The 22,312-nt window shown below is 35.7% G+C and overlaps 3 protein-coding genes across 4 annotated transcripts; 1 reads left to right on the top strand and 2 right to left on the bottom strand.

Moving 5' to 3' along the window:
* Positions 1-960: 960 nt before the first annotated feature.
* Positions 961-3,021, top strand: LOC109181709. The gene is made up of 3 exons (XM_019331604.1): positions 961-1,100; positions 2,471-2,575; positions 2,654-3,021. The coding sequence occupies exons 1-3, from the start codon at positions 972-974 to the stop codon at positions 2,873-2,875; spliced, it is 456 nt and encodes a 151-aa protein (XP_019187149.1). The 5' UTR covers positions 961-971; the 3' UTR covers positions 2,876-3,021.
* Positions 3,022-3,110: 89 nt separating this feature from the next.
* Positions 3,111-8,684, bottom strand: LOC109181700 (citrate synthase, mitochondrial). Its single transcript, XM_019331592.1, has 20 exons — positions 8,534-8,684; positions 8,205-8,275; positions 8,032-8,094; positions 7,713-7,754; positions 7,306-7,371; positions 7,108-7,173; positions 6,896-7,009; positions 6,615-6,678; positions 6,242-6,324; positions 5,983-6,032; positions 5,825-5,902; positions 5,501-5,629; positions 5,369-5,411; positions 5,082-5,168; positions 4,858-4,959; positions 4,406-4,513; positions 4,255-4,305; positions 3,764-3,837; positions 3,620-3,671; positions 3,111-3,504 (listed from the first exon to the last, which is right to left on the bottom strand). The coding sequence occupies exons 2-20, from the start codon at positions 8,253-8,255 to the stop codon at positions 3,406-3,408; spliced, it is 1,422 nt and encodes a 473-aa protein (XP_019187137.1). The 5' UTR covers positions 8,256-8,275; positions 8,534-8,684; the 3' UTR covers positions 3,111-3,405.
* Positions 8,685-15,729: 7,045 nt separating this feature from the next.
* On the bottom strand, positions 15,730-22,237 carry LOC109181718 (E3 ubiquitin-protein ligase RING1-like). Of its 2 annotated transcripts, XM_019331623.1 has the most exons (3): positions 22,124-22,235; positions 21,066-22,093; positions 15,730-16,015 (listed from the first exon to the last, which is right to left on the bottom strand). In XM_019331623.1, exons 1-2 carry the CDS (start codon positions 22,134-22,136, stop codon positions 21,111-21,113), a joined length of 996 nt encoding a protein of 331 aa, XP_019187168.1. In that variant the 5' UTR covers positions 22,137-22,235; the 3' UTR covers positions 15,730-16,015; positions 21,066-21,110. The 2 variants fall into 2 exon arrangements, with proteins under 2 accessions (XP_019187168.1, XP_019187161.1); XM_019331616.1 differs by having other exon boundaries at positions 21,066-22,237.
* Between the last annotated feature and the right edge of the window lie 75 nt (positions 22,238-22,312).

Below are 22,312 nucleotides of genomic sequence, written 5' to 3' on the forward strand. Positions count from 1 at the left end.
ATATATATTTAGTACATAAATAATGTACATTTAAAAATGAAGTTTTAATTTATTAAAAATATATATTTAATATATTAAAAAATATACATTATGTCAATAGTTGACTTTGATCTTGTAAAATAAACTATAATCAATGATATAATGATTCAATCAATATTCTATGCACCGTTGTCTACATAAAAATTTGCCATAATGATTGCATAGTTAATTGATTAAAAATGATGTTGTCCGACTCTTTAAAAAAAAAAAAAAAAAAAAAAAAAAAAAACATTGTCGATTGTCGTTAACGGCGTTATGTTGAATTAATTTGAACTATATATTCAGAATTAGTGAACTATATATCCACACATGTTACTAGTACTATCTGTTGGTTTATGACAGTTCGTTGTGTCTGTGTATTCAAAATGAATAAACTATATATTCAAAATTAATGAACTATAAATTCAGAATTAGTGAACTTTATATCCAGAATTAATGAATTATATATCCATACTTAATGAACTATATATTCAGAATTAGTGAACTATATATCCAGAATTAGTTAATTATATATTCACATCCAGAATTAATGAACTACATATCCATAATTAATAAACTATATATCCAGAATTAGTTAACTATATATCTAAAATTAGTGAACTATATATCCACATCGGTTACTGATACTGTGTATTTAGAATGAATAAACTATATATTCATATTGGTGGAGTAAAAAAAAATAAATTGATTGGTGGAGTTAAACGGTGCCACTAACGCCACCGTTACTCCACCAAAGTGAAACGGCGTCGTTCGCAACCGTGTGCACCATGCATGGTGCACAAGGTTGCACATAATTGGGCTAGTTTTGAACCCAAAATACTGACGGAGTACATCGGTTTCAGCCCATTAGCAATTAGGGAATGGGCCTCAAATTGGGCTAGCATTTATGACGTAGATTATTATAAATATAATTTTGTATAATTTTACTCCGTATGCCGCAGCTGGAAACGAAAATATCTCCGGGAATGGCCGAGGAAGGAAAGTTTCCGCCACCATCGGCGCCGTCGACAGCGACGGCTGACGCTCAACTCTTTGGTCTCTTAACAAATCTTCTCCAGCAGGTATGTCAGACACATACATGCATATATATTGCTGAAAATCTATGAATTTTCTTCGTCTTTCATCGTTTTCTGTAGCTTTGAGGTAGATCATAAAATCCTGGATCTCTTTATAGGTTTTTATTTAATTTCGTTGTTCAAGCTCATTTTCCTTGATATATGATGGAAAAAATTTCCTCATTCACTATTGCTAAATGCCAATGATGTTCTTAGATTGAGCTTTTATAGATTAAATGATTAAATTACTATGCTAAATCTTATTTTCCGCTTGATTTTCCACCAAACCGGTCAGTGTGATTAGGGGACTTTAGAAACATCCAAATTTTAAGCTATCGAGGTCAGAGGTCCAGGGTGAATTTGGACAGATTGCTAGCATGAAAGAAGGTGCAATGGCAGGCAAAACTTTCATAGTAATAATGTTTGAATCCTTAGCTGTTGAATTTGTGGTGTAAATTGGAAATGTTAACATTCTAGATTTACTATGTATATGGCTCCATTGTCCAGCCTTTCCCTATCCAAACCTTGATATTGGAAGGAATATCTTAGTTGTAGATTGTTCAGGATAGGTAGCAATGTAGCATGAAACAGCATAATAGTTGACTATGGGAAATGCTTTATTGTTGTCATTTCCTTCTTGCATAAGGTGATAAGGCTACACTACCCTTATTGCATTTTTGTTTTGATTTTGGGTTTAGGGATTAACGACTGGATTGCTTGAGGTTTGGTAGCTGATGGTAGGTCGGGGCCATAGGGCATATAATTCGGTATATAAACTATGACTTAAAATGGGTGTTTTGATCCTGGACTCTTTCTCCTGAGCAAGTGATCATTGTTTCAGCAAACTAGAAGCTTCTCATTTTCTTCCCAAGCTAATATCACCTCTAGGATGGAAGGTATTTGTGAATGAACCTTGGGAAATGTCTGTTGTGGGGTGAATTTCCAGATGGCAAATGATGTGGATGGGTTTGGCATGCGGTGTGAAAAATGAATATTAGCGTGTACTGAGATTTGGTGTTAGCATTGTTCTGGCCTTAAGAGTTTGTTTTCTAATTTGATATATGATTTATGTTGTTGATTCTGTTTACGATAAGCTTAAAGGAAAAGGAGTTTTGATGTTAATTGGCCTGGTTATTGGAAAGAGGGGCACCTTGCTTGGGCATTAGAATAGCCAATGCTAGTGCTCTTACTTACCAATTGCAATGATTAGTTATATACTCTCTTTTTTTTCTTCGTATTGCACCAATATCTGTATCCAGACTAATTCAACCGAGTCTTAGTTGGATTCCATTTAGAAGGGGACTCTCCCAAAGGTGTTGCTGCATGTGCACGAATTTTAGTCAAGGGGAAGCAACATTTTAACAAACATTTTTCAGGTTGAGTCACTATCTAATCAAGAGGAAGTGGAGTTACGTGCCAAGATACAGGCCTTAGGGATGGAAGTTACAAAAGTCCCTTCGAAATCAGCACATCTTGATGAGGTGAGTCCCGACTCTAGTCAAATTTGCAGTATATCCATCTTCCCTCAGGGTTTATGCCTGACTTATCTGTCCAATTAGATGGAGATTGCTGAGGAGTTGGATAAGTTATCGTCAAAGCTGGATCACGTAGATGAGATGATTTCCTCAGCCATGGCTGCTGATCCACAGGTTCAATCTCTCTTAAGCAGCACTGCTGATCTATGGATGCCTGTTATTACTGCCAGTTCAGATGAGCGGAGGAATTTTACAGCTCCGGTTAGCGATGATAATCAAGAAGCCAATGGGAAGGATTCCAAGTAGTAGTTTGTAGTAAAAATATTATTTTAGTTCGTTGGTTTTTTTCTTAATAAATTGGATTAATTTTTGTGGCATTAAGCGTCAAAGATTGCGCACTTAACAAATTTCAACTAATAAATTGGACGTATGTAATTATGTTTTGTTAATTATATTCTTGAGAATAAGTCCATCTTCCCGTCTGTCAATGTTTCTTATAATCTCAGGAACCAAAAGTGGCATCGATGCTATTAACTGCAAGGGAAAAAAAATCATGATTTTTACTTTTGCACTATAATAATGGTACAAAATGCTTATTTCAGCTCGTAAGACACCAACCTCAGGATGCTGAATCAGTAAAAAGGTTTCAAAATGCTGGCAACAACTTAAGTAGAAAACTAGAGGCAATGGCAAAACACCTATGGCAACACAGGTACAATCTAGCTAAAGAACTGAAAAGATCATCTTCAACCGCACCCTTGAAGTTTTCGGCCGCTTTTTGCCAAGGAGTTATTATTAAGAAATTAAATACAGAATTCTATACTCAGGTGAAAAACTCAAGCACCAGCAGCTTTCTTGCAGTAATTTTCAAGCCACTCCATAGTTACACTCTTTGGCCTTTCCAATGGCAATCCAAGAGCTCGATCCCATATCAGCTGAATAAAACAGGAGACTATTATCAGTTTCTCAATGCCGACTTACAAGGATAAGAGTTAGAGTTTAGATACTATTGGAGAAGAGGTGGGAGGAGGGCTAGTAGTATAGATTTACCTGTGAGCAAATGCCGATAGCTCTAGATACACCAAAGAGGACTGTATAGTATCTGTAGAAAATTAAGTTGAAAGAGCTTATCAAATTTGCCTGAATCATTTTACAAGCCTGAACAATTTTATGAAGGAAAGATGTATGGAATACCTCGCTTCAGATAAACCGTAATGGTTCAATAACACCCCACTGTGCGCATCAACATTTGGCCATGGGTTTTTGACCTGCAAAGTCAAAACTCATGATTCAGTCTGATAAAGCCCCTTCATAACATGCATGTTCAGAACACTAATAATAATAAATTAATTTGATAATAGGCAGAGCTTTGTGATCTCAATATCAGAATAATAATATCTACAAGATGCACTTCAGACTGGACAAGCACAATAATTTTATTAACATGCAATAACAACATTAAATGGCTATCAGAATATTTTTCAGCACATGGAAACGGGAAATGATACATGCATCTCAGATTTCAATCACTAGCAAAGCTCAATGTTACTATTAAGTACTAAAATTCTTTGGCATTGCCAATGAAGTCAACAAAAGAACTAAAGAAGTATATTCTTAAAACCACTAAATTAATCTACAAATGTAGGTTGAAGCAAAAAACAAGTATCACATGTATAGCAGCTTACCTTGCCAAGTTCTGTAAGGATAGGAGGAACGACTTCATAAAGCTTTGAAACCTGCAAAAGAAAAATACACATCAAATAACACATTAGTTAGATCATATAAGAATAACAAAACAACACAGGGATACAGCAGTATTAAGGCTTAAGTTATAACCAGTTGAAACAATGGATCTTCAGGTAAGTGCTTCAATGCAAATTCTCTTTGGCAAGTATATCTAGGGTCGGTCTTGCGCAGAACTCCATGCCCAAATCCAGGTACAACCTGCATTTAAAGAAGTGCACCAGAAAAGATATTTATCAGGTTTGACCTTGTAAAATGAAAGATACCCTTAAAATCACAAACCCTGTTCCCAACACCCAAGAAAGCACAGTCTATGGGGAGAGGATGTGGTCCAGGTCCACTCTTTTGAAACAAAACAGAAGTGATCAAGGAGCAAAATTATGACAATGCTAAGTAGAAATGCACAAGGCAGACAATAGATGGTGGTGGTTCCAGCTAATTGGCTTATGAAACAATGAGATTAGTAAGCCTTTGGTTAAGGTTCAAGAAAATAGGATACAAAAAACATTTGAACATCAGAAAAAAATTTGTCAAATGTAAATTACCTTGCCGCTGTTTAAGGTTTTCCAGACGTAATCCTTTAGCTGCTCTTTGGATATGTTCTCCCCACACTCCTCTACAACAGATTTGATCCATAATAACACTTCCTGTCATAATTACAAACAAGTGAGCACAATATAAGCAATGAATCATCTTGCAGGTGTAAAAATGTTAATGCATTACAAAAATAAAGAAATATAATGAACATTAAAGGGAACAGTGAAATCACCTGATTAGCCAAACCATGGAGGGGTCCGGCTAGACCATTCAATGCAGCTGCAAATGAGAGGTAAGGATCTGAAAGAGCACTGGCCACCTGATCAAGCAGTTAATCAGTGAGTACCAAAAGCAAGTAATCAAAGGAAGGTGATGTAAGAGAAATCAATAACACTAGGGCATAAATTCAGAGTCTGCATGTAACTGTCAGACATATAAGCATATTACAAATTCCACATAAGAATTGATAAACAAGTCTTAAAAATGTGATTTTTATAACCCTCAAATAGTATAACTTACCAGGTGACCAGTGTGAGCACTAACATTCCCACCTTCGTGATCACTGCAAGGCAGGGGATAGTTAGATGCGTCCTACTATAAAATCCAGCTCAACCAAACATATCAGATATCAAACTAAATAGTATTGCTCACGTATGGATGGTAATATAGAGCCTCATAAGTTCATGCACAGCAGGGCTGTCATAACCTAACATGTGTGCAAAATTTGCACCATAATCCAAGTTGTCATCTTTCGCTATAACTTGGGCATTCTTGTACATCCTTCACAAGAGTAAACAAGGTTTAAGTGAAACATAATAAAAGAAGCAATTAGAAGATTTGATCAGACATCATGACACTTGAAAGCACAATAAGAAGATTTTTCCTCTCTTTCCCGTGTGAGGACAGGTACACATGAAGAGGAGAAGAAAACAATAACTAAATATAAATTATGAATGCTAAATACAGCCATCTAACCTGCGATATACATAGGAAGCTACAATTGGAAGTTGAGCAATCAAACTGAGGGAGTCCTCGTATGTTGGTTCCCAGAGCCTAAAAAATAAAGTAAGTGTAAGTGCTTTAAAGAATTGGACAAAATTCTCTAATCAGAAATTTGGGAAGTGAAAACTCACTTCGACTTGTGAATCCCCTTTTCATATGCCTTCTGAAATTCACTGTTAACCTGAAAGAGAGAAAAAAAAAAAAAAAAAAAAAAAAAAAGAACTTTAACAGAGTGATCATATGAAGGAAGAGAAAGGTATCGGCATCTTTTTGACTATGCAGGGAAGTCACACCAATCAAGCATGTTCAGCATAACAATTCAACCTTCAAAATTAAATTGAATATTCAAAATAGAAGTAGGAACATAGTACAAAGTAGTTGACATTTGACCTGAAGAGCCATGACACCAGTTGCAAATTGAGTCATTGGGTGAGCCGTAACAGGTAAGGCATCAATGGTTTTATACACATGATCTGAAACCAGAGAGAAGAGGATTACATAAATATTGTTGCATGTCTGAAGATAAACTTAAGAAAGCTTTAACATTTCAACTTTCTAAATTGATGCACACAACAAGTTTTAAAAGAAAAATGTTAAATAAATGAACATAACTGCTCTGATAGTCACAGAAGGTAGAAGGAAATAAGAAAGAAACAATAATTTATCCTAAAAGAACATGGGTCATTACAATAGTACAGACATCAACATTAGATATTAAAGCAAAAGCGTGAAAAGAAATTTGAGCTAATGAAAGCCACAAAACCTGGAACAGTAGCACGACTTCTCAATTCTTGAGATAAGGAATCCGCTTGTGCCTTTGACGGCACCTGTAGAGCCAATAACATAGGATAAGAGATTAAGAGAATTTTCCAAAAGCCTGGCCATGACAGTCTACAGTCTTTAAGAAGCAAGAATAAATTTATGAAAAGAAGACAAATGAAGGGTCATTGTCCAAAAAGAAGACAACTTAGGCTTTCCCTTACTCCCTCCAAATTGGCAGGGCAATAATGCTTTCATTTTTATCAATTTGCCACAATGTCTTACCTTTCCTGTTAGGAGAAGCCACAGGAGACCTTCAGGCATTGGCTCTCCACCAAGCTGTGCACCAGGTAGTAACTTCTGGCATTCAGGTATAGACAATCCCCTAAAGCGGATTCCCTGGTAGAATTGAGAAAAGGGATGCACAGAACAGAGAATTGATAAGACTGAAACAGCTTCAACTCAGAGAAATCATAGTGTCACATAATAGCACATACCTCATCTGGGTCAAGTAATGAGGTTTCCCACAATAATCCAGTCATTCCTCTCATACCACCAATTACCTTCAAAGGGATGACAAAACTCAATCAGGATTTACCATACACATTCCTTTAAGACATATAATTCTACATTTCTCCTATTAGTAAAATAGCTAAAGTTATTCCATTAATAAAAATAGCTAAAGAAATCTTTACCATATCTACTGTGATGTTTCCAAGTTGAACTTTTCCATGTTGTGACTTGATTTTCTTGAGGCGCTCCTGAAACAAAAATCAGAGAACAAGGAATTAAGAGGTATGGTCAAGTGAACAAAATACTACACCATATTAATAGCTGAAGAGCACACATTTCAGACAGAAGCTGGAGCACATGCATGCGCATAAGCGTCAAACTCTTCAGTCAAGGAAATTATATATCCATCCAGGCACAATTGGAAAAATGCCAAAAAAAAACAAAAAAAAAAAAAAACAAAAAAAAAAAAAAAACAAACAAACAAACAAAAAAAAAACCTGAATTTCTTTGAACTTACAAGAAGATAAAGAGGTATGATTGGAATGACACTAGTAGAACTATTACAGTGAAATAATGAGTCATAACATACCTGCTGTTCTGGAATCAATTCCTGAAGCTGAGAACGGAGGTCCTGTTAAAAGAAAGGCAACAATGGTATGAGCATAGATTCAAATAATACTAGATTACCAATAATCACACAGCACCAAGTTCATGCACAAGCGCAATAGTAAAAAAATTTAAAAGCAAAAATGTTTATGATAATTTGCAGGTGAGCAAGGCAATGCTTCGATGTCTGCTCAATTCCTTTCCAAATAACATTACAGCATGCAAACTTCTAAAAATCAAATAGGAGCTGCAACAAGGCAGCATGCCACCTGATCCGCACTATGCATCGCCACGACACTTACCAGATCAGATGAGGTCTGAACTTGGAGCCAGCGCACCGAATTGCTAAGGTTAGGCTGCTGAACCTAAGATTCAAATACGAATCCATGTCAAGCCAGGGAAATGAGTAGAAAACATTAAAGTATCAAATCAAATAGCTCACAAACACGCACACAACTGATATAGTGTGACTTACAGCTCGAGATCGCAACTTTGATAGTAGAGAAACGCTTCGGTAGAATACCATTGCTATCAATCGAGATACCACTGAAACAGCGTAAAATCCACGTAGATTCTCAGAAATCAACAACTTCACCAGCACATAACATTAATTTCACATTAATCCTTTACATACAACGATACGCAAAAAATCAACCGTTCACTTAAGCCGAAATGGATTGGAGCAAGTGAAACAAACGAAACTAAAATCAATTAGCAATTAATTGACTAAAAATCGTTTGCAAATTAGCAGGAAAGTTCAATCATTGTTCAATGATGCGAAGCATAATACGAACCAAAGCTTACCTAGAGAGACGCTGGGAGAGATTAGGTGTATTGGGAGAGATCTGAGAAAGAGAAAGAGAGAGAGAGCAGAGACTAATAAACGGGGTGGCTTTGGCCTTTCCTAAGAGAGCGGCTGGCTCGCCAGAAATGTATTTGATAAAAGAAAATTCCAATATTATGGTGGCCTCTGTCTCCGGGTGCCCTTTTGATCGATTTGACTTTCAAAATTGCAGTGCGTTAAAATGGGGACACTTCCTTTCAAAAAAAAATAAATAAATAAATAATGGGGGCACTTTGACCCCTTTTTTTTCCCAAACAATAAAAAGTCTAAATAACTTTCTCATGGAAAGAAAATATTGAGAATTAGGGTTTTGAATTAGACTTTTCTATCTAAATATGAGTTTAAGAATTTAGCTAAACTTTAATTGTATATCATCGAATATATATATTACTACGTTGAACCAATAAATCATAATCTAGTAATCTTATTATTGATTGCTACAAAAGTTATTAAATTCATATTTAGGTGGGAAGTCAATTTATGTATGGCTCAAACTTATTAAAGCAAAAAAGCGCACCAAAGCGATGAGCCCGGGCTTTGCTTTAAAGCGAAAGCGCAAAGCGAAGCGTCGCTTTTTCACATAAAGCGACGCTTCTTAAAAAAATCAATATATACTCAAAATACTTAAATAGTAATGCAAAATAACATATATAGGAACTCCTCAATATTATAATAATACAAAGTTTAGTCATCAAAATAGTCATTCAAGTCATTTAGTCATCAAAATATCACATATTCAATATATTCATAATAATTTTAAAACATAATTTAATACAGAAAATGAAAAAAAAAAAAAAGTTAGTGTTAACAATAAATGATACTCAGTACTGCCTACTGCCAAGTGTCCAGCCAAGAGTAAGACTCCAAGTCTCAAACTCTATTTTAACATTTCAGTCATCTTCTTCATTCAACGTAAGAGAAAAAAAAAATCAGAGAGAGAGAGAGAGAGAGCGAGAAGCAGCGATTTACATCCGGCACAATTTTGTGAGCTCGGCTTGAGCAAGAGGCAGGCGAGGCAGCAGCAACGCCGGCGAGGAAGGTTAGCGACAGCGACGACTTGCGGTGATGGTGACGCAGTGAGCAGAGGCGCAAAACAGAGGGTTTCGAGATGTTTAAATGAGGTGAGGCAGAAGGCTTTCCCGAGGGCAACCATGACTCTCGGTGAAGGCGGTGAAGGTGAGGTAGTGAGCAAAGGGGTGAGGCAGGCGGTGAAGGGTTTTGCGAATCGTCATTTTTTTTTTTTAATTTTGTTCGTGCTTTTTTTTTTCTTTTTTGACTGTTGACTTGCGCTCTGCATAGTAAAGCCTCGCTTTTCGCCGCTTCGTCGCTTCGTTGCCTCGCCGGAAAAGCGCGTTCAAGCGCGCACTTTCTCACGCTACTGCGCCTTGCCTAGGCGAGGCGATCTGCCGTCGCTCGCCTCGCTTTTAATAAGTTTGGTATGGCTTGAAAATAATAATCGGTACGCGTATCTATTTTTCAATATTATGCACCTACCAAAACCATGCACGGGACAATCAAGTCCTAGGTCATGATTACATTTAGGTCACAATTGTGTATTATTATACTTATAATGACCCAATGTGTACTAGTAGTAGTATAAATACTTCCCCATTTAAAAAAGAAAAATGGAAATCAAATTGAACTCTCTAAAACTGTGAGAAAATTACTTCTTTGAATAAATATATAGTGAACGATATCTTTTAATTAGAGGTGATAAGAAAGCAATATGCACCATTAAACCTATTAATCGTGACTCTCTTGCCTTTATCTCCCTAATTTGTACACTCCTCATCATTGTGGCACTAAAAGCATCCACATTTGTGGATTTTTTATGAAGTTAAAGTTTGTGCTTGGTTTTTCATCTGATGTGTAGCATGATTTTTTTCTCATTTCTTCCTCTTGCAAGAGAGAAAGGAAAACAGCTTAGAAAGTCGCGTGTGGTGACATGCACCCGCTGACTTTGCTTTTTATGATTTCCGTGTCAGATTGTTTTTTTTTTTTCTTTTGCTTCCTTTTTTGTTCTCCTTCCTCTCTCTCCTAAATCCTAATGTCACCAAAAATTTTTTTGTAAAACCCACCACCAATATGGATGCTCTAAGGTTATATTTACCATTGGAAGTTCTCTCGTGGCAAGTCTATGTGAATTTTTTTATTTTTTTTTATCATTGACACATTTTGTACTTTTTAAATATTTTTTCGTTTTATATAGTTATTATTATATAATTATTTTATATTATATTATAATTTGATATGAAAGTCATACCCCTTTTGAAAGTGAATGAATATTACAAAAATTAGTAATTTGATTGTATGGAGGTATGACTCACTTTTAAACGGGAGAGAATATTATAGAGATAAAGATAGCTTAAATAAATTTAAACTTGTTTATTAAACCCTAACCTAGGCTATACGTGCCTTGTCCGGACATTGATTTCTTGCCTTGTTATTATTTGTTTGTTTTTAAAGGATATTTAATTTTTAGTCCTAAATATTTGCAGTTTTTTTGGTATGTGTGTTTTAATCATATGTAGTTACATGTCATGATGTACAACAATTTTTAGAGATAGTTTTTTCACATTTCAAAAACATTCTTATATCATAAACATCATCCTTGATTGTAATATATTTTTAAAAAGTTAACATTTGTCCGTGTCTCAACAGGTCTTACTTTTGGTTTCCATATTGCTTAAACTGGATGCTAAATATTGTTGGAATAGTAATATGTTACGCTATCCTTATCATTGCAATACTCTCCCACTTTAAAAAATATATCACATTTCTACATTGTTGGAATAGTAATATGTTACACTATCCTTATCATTGCAATACTCTCCCACTTTAAAAAAATATATCACATTTCTACATCATCGAATTTGTAATTTTTTTAACTATAAAGTATACAAACGGCTATCACAACTGTCCTGTAACAGCCTTTTGCAGGTTTATAAGTTTTCTAATTAAGAAAGCTTGCAAGTCACCTGACTTGTAAAGTTAAACAAAAATAAATTTAAAAAGTCACTTCATAGTTAATTGTTTGGTCTTCTCGTGCAAGTCAACTGATATTTTTTTTCATTTCATTTTATTTTATTTTATATAGATATGGGATGATTTTTATAATATAATTTTATTTTGCTTGGTCTTCACTATTCCCATTAACCATATAACAATCTTTAATTTATTTATAATTGCTGTGTAAATCTCATCTATTAATGGGTATAGATTCAATCTTTAAAATTTTAAAGAGATTACAAATTTAGTATTTGATATTGTAAAAAGCATAATGTAAAAATTTTCGTGAAATCTAAAACTTGCAAAAGTTTATGTAATCCACAACCACTGCACCTATAATACCTGCTACAGTACAATTTTACAGATTAAATTTTCACATAAATGAAAAAAAAAGTTTATAAATTAAATCAGAAAACATAATCTATATATCAATCCAATTCAGCAGGAATTGAAGAACATAATGAAAAAAAAAACCCTAAATCAGAGCAAGAATTAAGTCTTGCGTTCAAGCTCAGTACTATCGTCCTTGAAAGATGTGGATGATGATGATGAGGCGAAGTCCTTGGGAGGAATAGGATAATAGGGCTCGCCGGCGGCGGGCAAGTCGGCGAGCGCCGCCATCATGCGGCGGATGCTGAGAGTGCGCGCCCTCTTGAAGCTGAAGGATCTCGGCGGCGGCGCGTTGGAGAAGACGGCGGAAGACTTGGATAGGATGAAGTAAACCAGAGCTTGAACTAGGAGGAAGAGCCCCACCTTCACCAACATGTCTTCGTCAAACTCCATTTTTCTATTGATTTCTGAGAAATAAAATAAAATCGAGAAAAAATATTGAGAGGTTGTGATTGAATTGGAACACCAAAAGATGATGATGAGGATTGAGGATGAAGGATGGATAATGCATGAACATAACGCGTTTTATATATAGAGGCCGACCGGAGAGAGATTATAGCTTGCTTTGCACTTTTGCAGTATGGAGTTTCAATTCCCATGGTACCCCACCTCAACAATTGACACGTGGAATCTAGAATTTAATTACTTGGTAGGAATATACAATACACTTTTTTTTCTTTTTTTAATATATATAGAAAATGATTAAATATGCAACTAAACTTTACTCAAAAAGTCAATTAATTTTTTAAACTTTTAAAAGTTACAATTTAATTCATAAACATGTTATTTTGAAGCATTTAATTAATTCATAAACTGGTTAATAACCTGTAATTACATGTTACATAGGGTTTCGAGTTTCGACGATCTTTCTTACACTTTCGAGCAATACTGACAACCGGACAATCACCGATTGCGTTTGGAGGAGGCGACCAACTGATATGCCTTCTCCTTTACTTGAGAAGGCGACCAAGTTGGTCACCTTCTCCAACGAAGGAGAAGGCAAATCAACTCGCCTTCTCTGGCGACTAGAGAAGGCAGACTAATTGGTTGCATCCTCCAAACGCAAACTGGCGACCGTTCGGTCATAGGTGATTGTTGTCCGAAAGTGTAGGAAAGGTCTTTGGAACCCTAGGTAACCTGTACAAGTTATCAACCGATTTATTGGTTTAAATGCTTCAAAATAATATGTTTATTGGTTTAATTACAACTTTTAAAAATTTAAGGATCTAATTGACTTTTTGAGTAAAATTCATAAACTTATTTGACCTTTTTTTTAAACGTACGGCATCTTAGTAAGACTTTATTCAGTGATGATGACTTTAATTACAAGAATGTTGTTACATACAAATGAATTTGAACTCTTAAGATAGTCTCATATTATATGGATTAAAAATTGACATGACGTGTTACACCATATCAGTATTTGAAAATTTTTGTTTGTCTATTAAACATTAATTATTAGCCAAATCAAAACTAAACCTAATGTATTTTGATTGCGAGATGATCAAATTTAGGTTCTCTAATTAATATTTAACTAATCAAAAATAATTATTGTCTCATTGAAACATGAAACTGTAGTATAACCGTATAACTATAATTGATTATAAATGTTTATATTTGAAACTTGAAATAAGTTGTAGGACAAATAAATATTACATTTTGTACAAAATTTAATATATATATCACGGCAAAATTAATTCGAATTCTGTTTATTAATTATCCCAAATTATTGATTAATGTCTTCTTTTTTTTTTTTTTTTTTTTTTTGGAAATGTTTATTGTGCTTAATAAGGGAGGATTTGTAGATGAAATTTTAGTGCACAATTTTCTCCGCAGGCTAATGGAAAAAGGCAAAGGAAACAGAAAGTAAGGATTGTTTAACAATTATTAGTTAAGATGCGGGTGAACATCTCTTGCAACACGTTTCTTGCAAGGGAAAATTACGTAGAAATATAATTCAAAAAATTATATATAAAACAAATTGGCAATTCAAGACAAAATCTAGAATAGAATGGTAAGACCATATGGTAGATGCACTGTTTCCCTCCTCATCATCTAGAAACCATGAAAAATGAAATTCATGCTTTTTTCACACTTTGAATTGAATCCGTGATCAATATTTGTTGGGATGCTTGAAAGAATTGATAAAGTGGGTGTGACATGATTTTTTACCGATAAGTTATATAAGATTGTTTATAATTTAAATTGGGAGTGTACTCCGGTAATAATGAGAAACAAAATGAACGTGTTCTACTAACTTTAATGGAATTAAAAGAGACAAACTATTCCCGAAAGAAGTGGACGAATGGGTGAGGTAACGAGTTTGATTCTTATTATTTGTTTGTTTAGTATGTAATTTGTGATAAATTCTATAATGTTGAAATTATATCATACATAGTTACATACTACTATAAATAAAATAAAAAATATATGGTATTGTCCGAGCCGTTCCCCTTCCTCACCCAACAACAAAATATGTGGTGTAATTTGTGTAAATAATTATATTTACAAAAACGTTACCAATAATTTACAAAAATCTCATCCCTGTTTTTTTTTTTTTTTTTTTTTTTTTTAAATAAATTATTTTTAGTAGTAGACATACACCATTTTCAACGTTGGAGAATTTTTTCGATAATTTATTATGAAAAAATATTTTATACATCTTTGTGTATGTGTTATGCACTAACAGAACACCACATACAACAGGTTGCCTCATTAATAAGGACATAGGCAAGAGTGACTTTTTAGGTATATATTTTTAAATAAAGTAACGTGTTGCGGTATACACTAACACAATTTCAATTTTTCTCATATATTATATATATATTGTTGTAAGTTTAATTAATCAAAAATTCATATTTTTTTACAAAATATTTTTAAAGGAAATGAAAAACAATTTATTCCCCTTTTTTTCTTTCCTTTTCAATTATTATGTATGCATACACTAATCCACACTCAACTTTAAAGTTGCCTGTAAAACGCCTCGTTTCTTTGCTTGTACAGTTGTACATATCTTGATTGATTTGTTCAGCAAAAGGGGCCCCTTATTAGGCTCAACCGACCAACTTTAATTCTGTTTTGCGTGCTTATTTCGGGCACCCAAAATAGTATAGTATATATGGCATTATGGCCTAATAATTTATGTATTGTTTGAATGATGATATATGATTATTTAATTTATTAGGTAAGTGATGGTGCATCAAATTAGGTGCACTGCATTAATAATTTTAAAACCATACAGTATAAACCTGCCTAATGTACTAAAGTTGGGGTAAAAGCAACCTGTATGAAAATTTTGGTAATTTTTATCAGGACAACAAGAAAGAGAAAAGTGAGAAGATAAAAAAAAAAAAAAAAAAAAAAAAAAAAAAAAAAAAAAAGCAAAAACAAAACAAAATATTAACACGCCCAGCTGGGCGCATGCAACCACGTGAGTCTTCTGCAGTAGTTTTACCTAAGGAAAGACACTCAAAAAATCACTCATTTCATTTGTTAAAATTCAGTCCATTGATTTTTTACTATTCTAAAAACTACCAAAAGTTTGCTATTAGAGTTGTTCTTAAGTTCAATTTTTACCAACACTTTTTCGATTAAACTCGCCGCATAAGATTTTCCTAGTACAGTTTACAAGTTATTACACAAGAATAATATTTACGCAATATACACCTTTGAAAAGTAACTGCAGATTTTCTCGATTATCCAACAAAACAAAACAACCAATGCACCAAGACAGAATATCACCCAAATAAAAAATATGAAGATATAGAAAGCGTACATTTATTAGCAATTATAACCAAATTCGTCAAGACAGACGATTATACAAGTCACTTACAGCCTAAAGAAACTCACAAACCAGCCTTCACATGCAGAAGCAAGGGCAAGGGTAGGGGTTTGGGAAGAAGGGGGGATGGGGAATGGATTTTAATGTTTATGCTTCAGAAATTTTTACAAATATGAAACATCCATGCTAGATCTACAATTCGTCAGATGCGCAGGTTGAACTTTATTCCTTCTAACAAGTCCTAATCGCAGCAATACTCCATCTGCACATACAATGAAGATGAAAAATAAGTTAAATTAGAGCCGAGATCAATGACATACATACAGATACCTGATAAATGTGATAGAGGCGTATAATCTGTAGTCATAGTTTCTATGGCAGGAATGTGAAATACAGAGACTAAGCATATCCTCCCATTGAACTCGAGGAAGTAGAACTTGCAAAGGTAAAACCAAATCCAAGCAAGTGCAAAGAGACAGAAACAGCTTTTAAACCATAATTAGAACGAGATAAGAATGGTTCATGTTGCAACACTCGCAGGTGAAGAATGCATTACTACCATATGAAGTTCCTGATAGCATAAAAGAATAGAAGCATCCTTCTATGGGAATGAAATAGGTTCATAACATAACCAATTCACGATTAGCACAAATTGAGGCTTATATGTGACTTCAACAACCCAACCTTGCATTTTGGTGCAGTACCAACATGAAACGGCAGGGAAATGTGCTCATACATAACTCTCAACACATATCCATACAATCTCATGTGATTTTCAACAACTGAGTATATATAACTAAATGCTTACAGAACTAGAATAGCAAACTGTTCCAAGACAAACAACCCCAGAAAATTTATAAAGCATGAGTGTTTGTTTGAAGGTTGTTAAAATTATACCCAGTGTGAAAGGCTATGAGGAATATAGGGGAGAGGATTTATACAGCCTTACCAGAGAGTTTTCAATCTTTCTTCTCTCAAATACTTATTAAAAGAATCACACGACCATTTAAACAACAGCATGCAGAATTGCAGATAATAACCCAAAGAATCACTCCAGGAAATGAATGATAACCAAAATTGACTCTTCCAACATCTTCACATTTTGTAGCCACATAACCCACTACCAATTACCAAAGGCCCCAACTAGAATGGATTTGAGGCATTGTTGAGCAATATTACTTGTGCGCAGCCTGGTACACAGCCACATGCACCATTTTATTATGTTCATATCATAATATTTTAATATTCAAGTGATAAGAGTTTAATGGTTTAGATAGTAATACACTACTGTTCAGATGATTTTATGACTTGAACATTAGTATATTAGTATGCACGTGCGTGCACATATGTTTTTTTGCTTGATACAATAAATATAGAATGTAATACAAACAATGAACAAATACACAATAAATGCATTAACAATCACTAAAGCCTTGAAACAATTAACAATCACTTATTACAGCAGCCCTAAATTAACACGACTATATCACTTCTACACAAAGGGACCTAATGTTGTTGATAGGCTGTATGAGGCTATGTATACCTAGGGTGTAAGTAAGAATTTTCCGAGCTGAGTTGTGCTCAAGTCATTGAATGACAGGAAGGAATATGACAAGTTAGGACCTTAACATGATATTATGATAACATCCAGGATCAAATCTTTAAAAGAAAGGGAAATATACCAATTAGACTAAGAATGGGTGAATTTTAACAACATAACTCATATTACAGGTAACAGTAAAACCAAGATGTGAACATCTACACCAAGCCTCAATGATTAGATCAACATCACATCCTGTTTCAAGCAATGACATAATATATATTTCATGCAGAAACTTTAGCTATTCACCCACAGTCCACAGACCTATTAGACAGTCAACTATTTCACTGCAAAATTAAAGCACAAGTATAGAATATCATCTGCAAAATACAGCATATCATATTTAGGTTCTGTTGGAACAAACTACAGACCTTGCCAACTTCAAGATCTTACAGTGAACCCCCTTCATCTCCAGAGCACTACCACGATTAGCCATCCCCATTGGCCATTACTCCAACACCATGATCATTCTCACCAATGTTCGCCATTGGCACCAAAAGATCCACGCTTTCAAGATCCATGCTTTCAAACTCACTGTCCATCACAAGCTGATTGGAGCTAATGAGTAGACAATCCATAATCTCACTGAAACTAACACTTAAACTTGTCAGGGCCAGAGTGTCGCTGCTCTGACTCCTAAAATGGTTTACCATGGTAATATCAAGCCACCAATCATTCATCATGGTGAGATTAGGGGGGGTCAATGGATCCTGAAAATGCATGAAGTACTCATCATCCAACAATTCTTCTAAATTGACAGCCCCTATAAAATTCTCACCTCCTGGCAACCAATCATTCATCATGGTGAGATTAGGCCTCACCACAGAAGGTCTCGGTGGATCCAGAGGCAACAAGTCCTCATCATTCAACGATTCTTCTGAAATTATTGTACTTATAAAATTCTCACCTCTTGGCAACCGACGATACCTAGGCATCACCGAAACAGGTCTCGGTGGATCATGAAAATGCATCAAGTTCTCCTCTGTCTCCTCTTCATCATTCAACAATTCCTCTGCAATTATTGTCCCTATAAAATTCTCACCTCTTGGCAACCCCTGCAAATCATAATCCTCATCCTCCTCTGTTGGCAGCTGGAATTGACAAACTGGGCATGTGTTCTTCGTTTCTAACCATTGCAAAATGCATTCTGAATGGTACACATGCTTACATGGAAGCATCTTAAGTTCTAGATCTAACACAAACTCCTTTTTGCAAATTTGGCAACAACTAATTGGATCTTTTTCTAGAAATGAAGAGTTTACTTTTATGTTTTCAAGAGATGCTATAGCAGCCTTTGAAGTTGGACTGTGGAAGGGATTGCCATTAGAGGGGTTGGTGGCAAGGGAAGGGGGGTTGGTACTGAGATGGAGATAACAGTTGGGGATGCAAGAGTTGTCACTTGATGGGGCAGAAATGGCAGCAAGGTCCATAATAATGGGGTTGCAAGAGAGGGAAATTGTAGGATCTATATCAGAGTGATGGGATAGAGAGGGAGTTGGTATGTTGGTGAGAACAGCAGGAAGGGGTGAAGAAGGAACATAGAGATGATGAATTTATATTCTGCACCTCTTGGAAGGGGGAGGAAACAAAAGAGGAAGTAAAATCAAACAAGGCACACCGATTGTTGAAAATTGTTGTCCACAAGATTTGTTTCGCTTGGACAGAGCGATAACGTGTGTAGCTACTAAATAGTGCTAAATGCATTTCTTTTGCAGGATTTAAGTACCCACCGTTTTTTGAAATTTTTTTTGTCAGAAAACATGACCTGGTTGAGTGTCAATCACGTGTTCACAGCAAGAGTTTAAATGCATTGGGCAACCAATTAATTTTTCTCATTTATTTTTGAGTTATGCATCGCCAAATCCTATAATTGATTGCTATTTTGTTTCTTCAGACATTTATTTTAATGAAAATATTCTACCATTTTTGTCACCCAAAAATAAAAAAGAAGAAGGATCCTAAACCCTCTTTAAGCCTTAATACCACATGTCCAATCATAATGTCTTGAATCGCCATTAAATGATCAATCAACCAATCATTCCTTCCAAGTTTGCCTACATTTGCACTTGTTAATTCTAATAGAGACATATGAAACAATTATAAAAGAATTGTTGTAAATATGTTTAATACTCATGGCACTTATTTAAAAGATAAAAGAAAAAAAAGGTTACTACAAGTGACACCTAATAATACATGTGCAGCTGGAACTCTAAAAGATAATTCTAAATATACACAATTAATATGTGAGCCAAACATTAGCATATTCCTGATATTTTTAGGCATTTTAAGAGTAAGAGTAAAGTTCTAAATATGAACTAATTTAAATATTTTTTATTAGTAACCCAAGATAAAATGCAAATCATTTTTCATGTTAGACATTATAAATGGTAGGAATATATTTAGCATGATATTAGGGATTAATGTGTATATTCTTAGGGATTAGGTTCCGATCCTTACCTTAGTTAGTATATAGTTTCTTGTATAAATATATATATTCCTTAATCTGAGATATATGAAAAATATGGAGTTCTCCGTTTGACAAGGTATCAAGAGCTTCAAGTTTGAAGGAAAAAAAATTAGGAACTCTTTTTTCATGTTATAATTTAAGATTAGGCTAGGGTCACTGAACTGGGCTATAATGCACATGGGTCAAACCACACTAAAAGATTGAATCCAACCAATTAGCTAGTCTAACTCATAGCCTTATAAACCCATATGTTCTCTCTTATTTTATCAATGTGAGACTCTTAACAATATCTATGCTTTTGTACATGTATAAGATTCAAAACAAAATGACATTCCATAATATGAAAATAGAAATATAGAATACAATTTAGAAGCTATTCATCAATGAGCTTGTCCATGAACACTCAACTAAGGCTTAATCCGAAAATAGTTGGGACCAGCTACTACTCCATTCAGCACATTTTTTGTGCTAGTTCAGGGGTGTAAGCCCTTGCACAATCATGTATTTCTGAAAAATGTCTACCAAAGTAAGTTTTGGTCACACCTTTTATCGCCTGACTCCTATTATTGCCATGTTAATCTGTGTGCTTGTCCATGAAAAGCAACACAAATTCATAAACAGCCATTGTAGAAAAGGAAGAAAAATAGGACTCAGTTTATTCATAGCTTGGATCTCCTATCAAGGAAATACAACTAAAACGATGTTTGATACGGCACGGATGCAAAAGCAGAAGGAGCTTACAAGCTGGTTCAGTAAGCACATGGATGTAATACAAAGTGTTTAAAAACAAGGGGTAAACTACACTTCGCCAAAAAAGTTAATCCAACTAAAGTAAGTCAGCCCTCCCCTCCCCATGAAAAAAGTAGTTGCTCTTTGGATCTTAGAGTTTGAGAATGTTAGTGAAATAGTGAATAGATGTATTGATTACATTGAGGAGATGGATTGCATCCACTAGAGGCTAGAGTTGATGACTCTAGATTTTCTCAAATGATTAGCAACTAAGTCAAAGTCTTAGTCCATGGACAATTGGAACATATTCAAAATAGGACTTGACAACAATACTTTTAAGGAATCAACTTAATGAGAAAACACACAATGCAATATCATGTAAACAAATATCCAAGACCCAAGGCTGACATCTACACTACATAGTTCTCAATCCAAGCATCCATGTTCAACGCAGAAATTTATAGATATTCATCTGACTTAAGAAACATGAAACAATCTGCAGCAAACAAATTATACCTTATTTCTCTTGAGAACGAAAGGGATCTTCTGGCCAACTTCAATTCAAGACCTCACCGCAGCATCTCCTTCACCCAACCTACTGCTGCTAACACCAACTTCCCCTTCACAGGCACTATCCCCTGGGCAGCATGGCAAACTCGAAACAGTCTCCACACTAGTAGCCCTCCTGGCAACCCCAACTCCAAGACCAGCTTCCCCAATTTGTGTAGGAGAAAGCAAAAAGACTTCACTGGTGCCATGACTGCCATTGCTTTCAATTACAGTCTGATGCCTTCGTCCAATATGTATAAGGGCTTCAACCTCACTCCTAGCAATACGTCTGATAGCACTCTGAAAACCAAAAAGCTCCTCATCATCATCCATCAATTCTTCGAGTCTCATTGCTCCTACGAAATTATCCCCCCTGGGCAAAGTCTCGACCTCGGAGTCCTCATCTTCCCGCGGAGGAAGCCGGAACCGACAAACCGGACACGAGTTATTCATCTCCAACCACGGCAAAATGCAATCGGAATGGTACATGTGCTTACAGGGCAACATTTTCACTTCCAGGTTTAACACGAATAGGTCCTTGCAAATCGGGCAGGGTATAACCGGATCCTTGTCCAGAATTGAAGAGTCAATTTGTAAGTCCTGTAGCGATTGTATAGCGGACTTTGAGGTAGGGTTGTGGGGGCGATTGGCGGTGGTGAAGACGTCGTTGGTGGTGGTTAGATGGTGGACAAGGCGGTGGAGATAAGGGCTGTCGAGGAGGAAGTTCTCGTCGGAGGGGACGAGGGTTGTACTAGGGTCCACGAACATGGGAGCTAAGCTAGGGCTAGTACCGAGGCTGTGTTGCGGGGGGAGAGGAGGAGGAGCAGGAGCAAAGGAGTCCATTTGCTCGAGGAAGTCGGAGTTGCAGTGAGGGCAACGCGCGGGGGAAGGCGTGGGAGGGCAGAGGAGGAAGACGCTCATGTCGCATTCGTGACACCAGTAAGTCTGGAGGTGATGCGGTTGCTGTTGATTCTGAGTAGTAGTAGCGGCGGCGGTGGTTGTTGCGACGTCGGCGGAAGTGGCGGCGGTTGAAGCCATGGCGGTGGAGGAGCCGCGGTGGGGACTTGACTTGCTAGTGACGCACTTCGGGAGGAGATAGACTCGCTCTGCTCCGTTGGGAAAAAGAAGCAACGATTGGAGGAACAGAAAATGGGGTGGGACCCACCGGTCGTTGGGCTCTTTTGGTCTGAAGTCTGTTGTTGCGGAACGACGAC

The sequence above is a fragment of the Ipomoea nil genome, unplaced genomic scaffold (genome assembly GCF_001879475.1).
Source record: "Ipomoea nil cultivar Tokyo-kokei standard unplaced genomic scaffold, Asagao_1.1 scaffold0188, whole genome shotgun sequence".
NCBI classification, from domain to species: Eukaryota; Viridiplantae; Streptophyta; class Magnoliopsida; order Solanales; family Convolvulaceae; genus Ipomoea; species Ipomoea nil.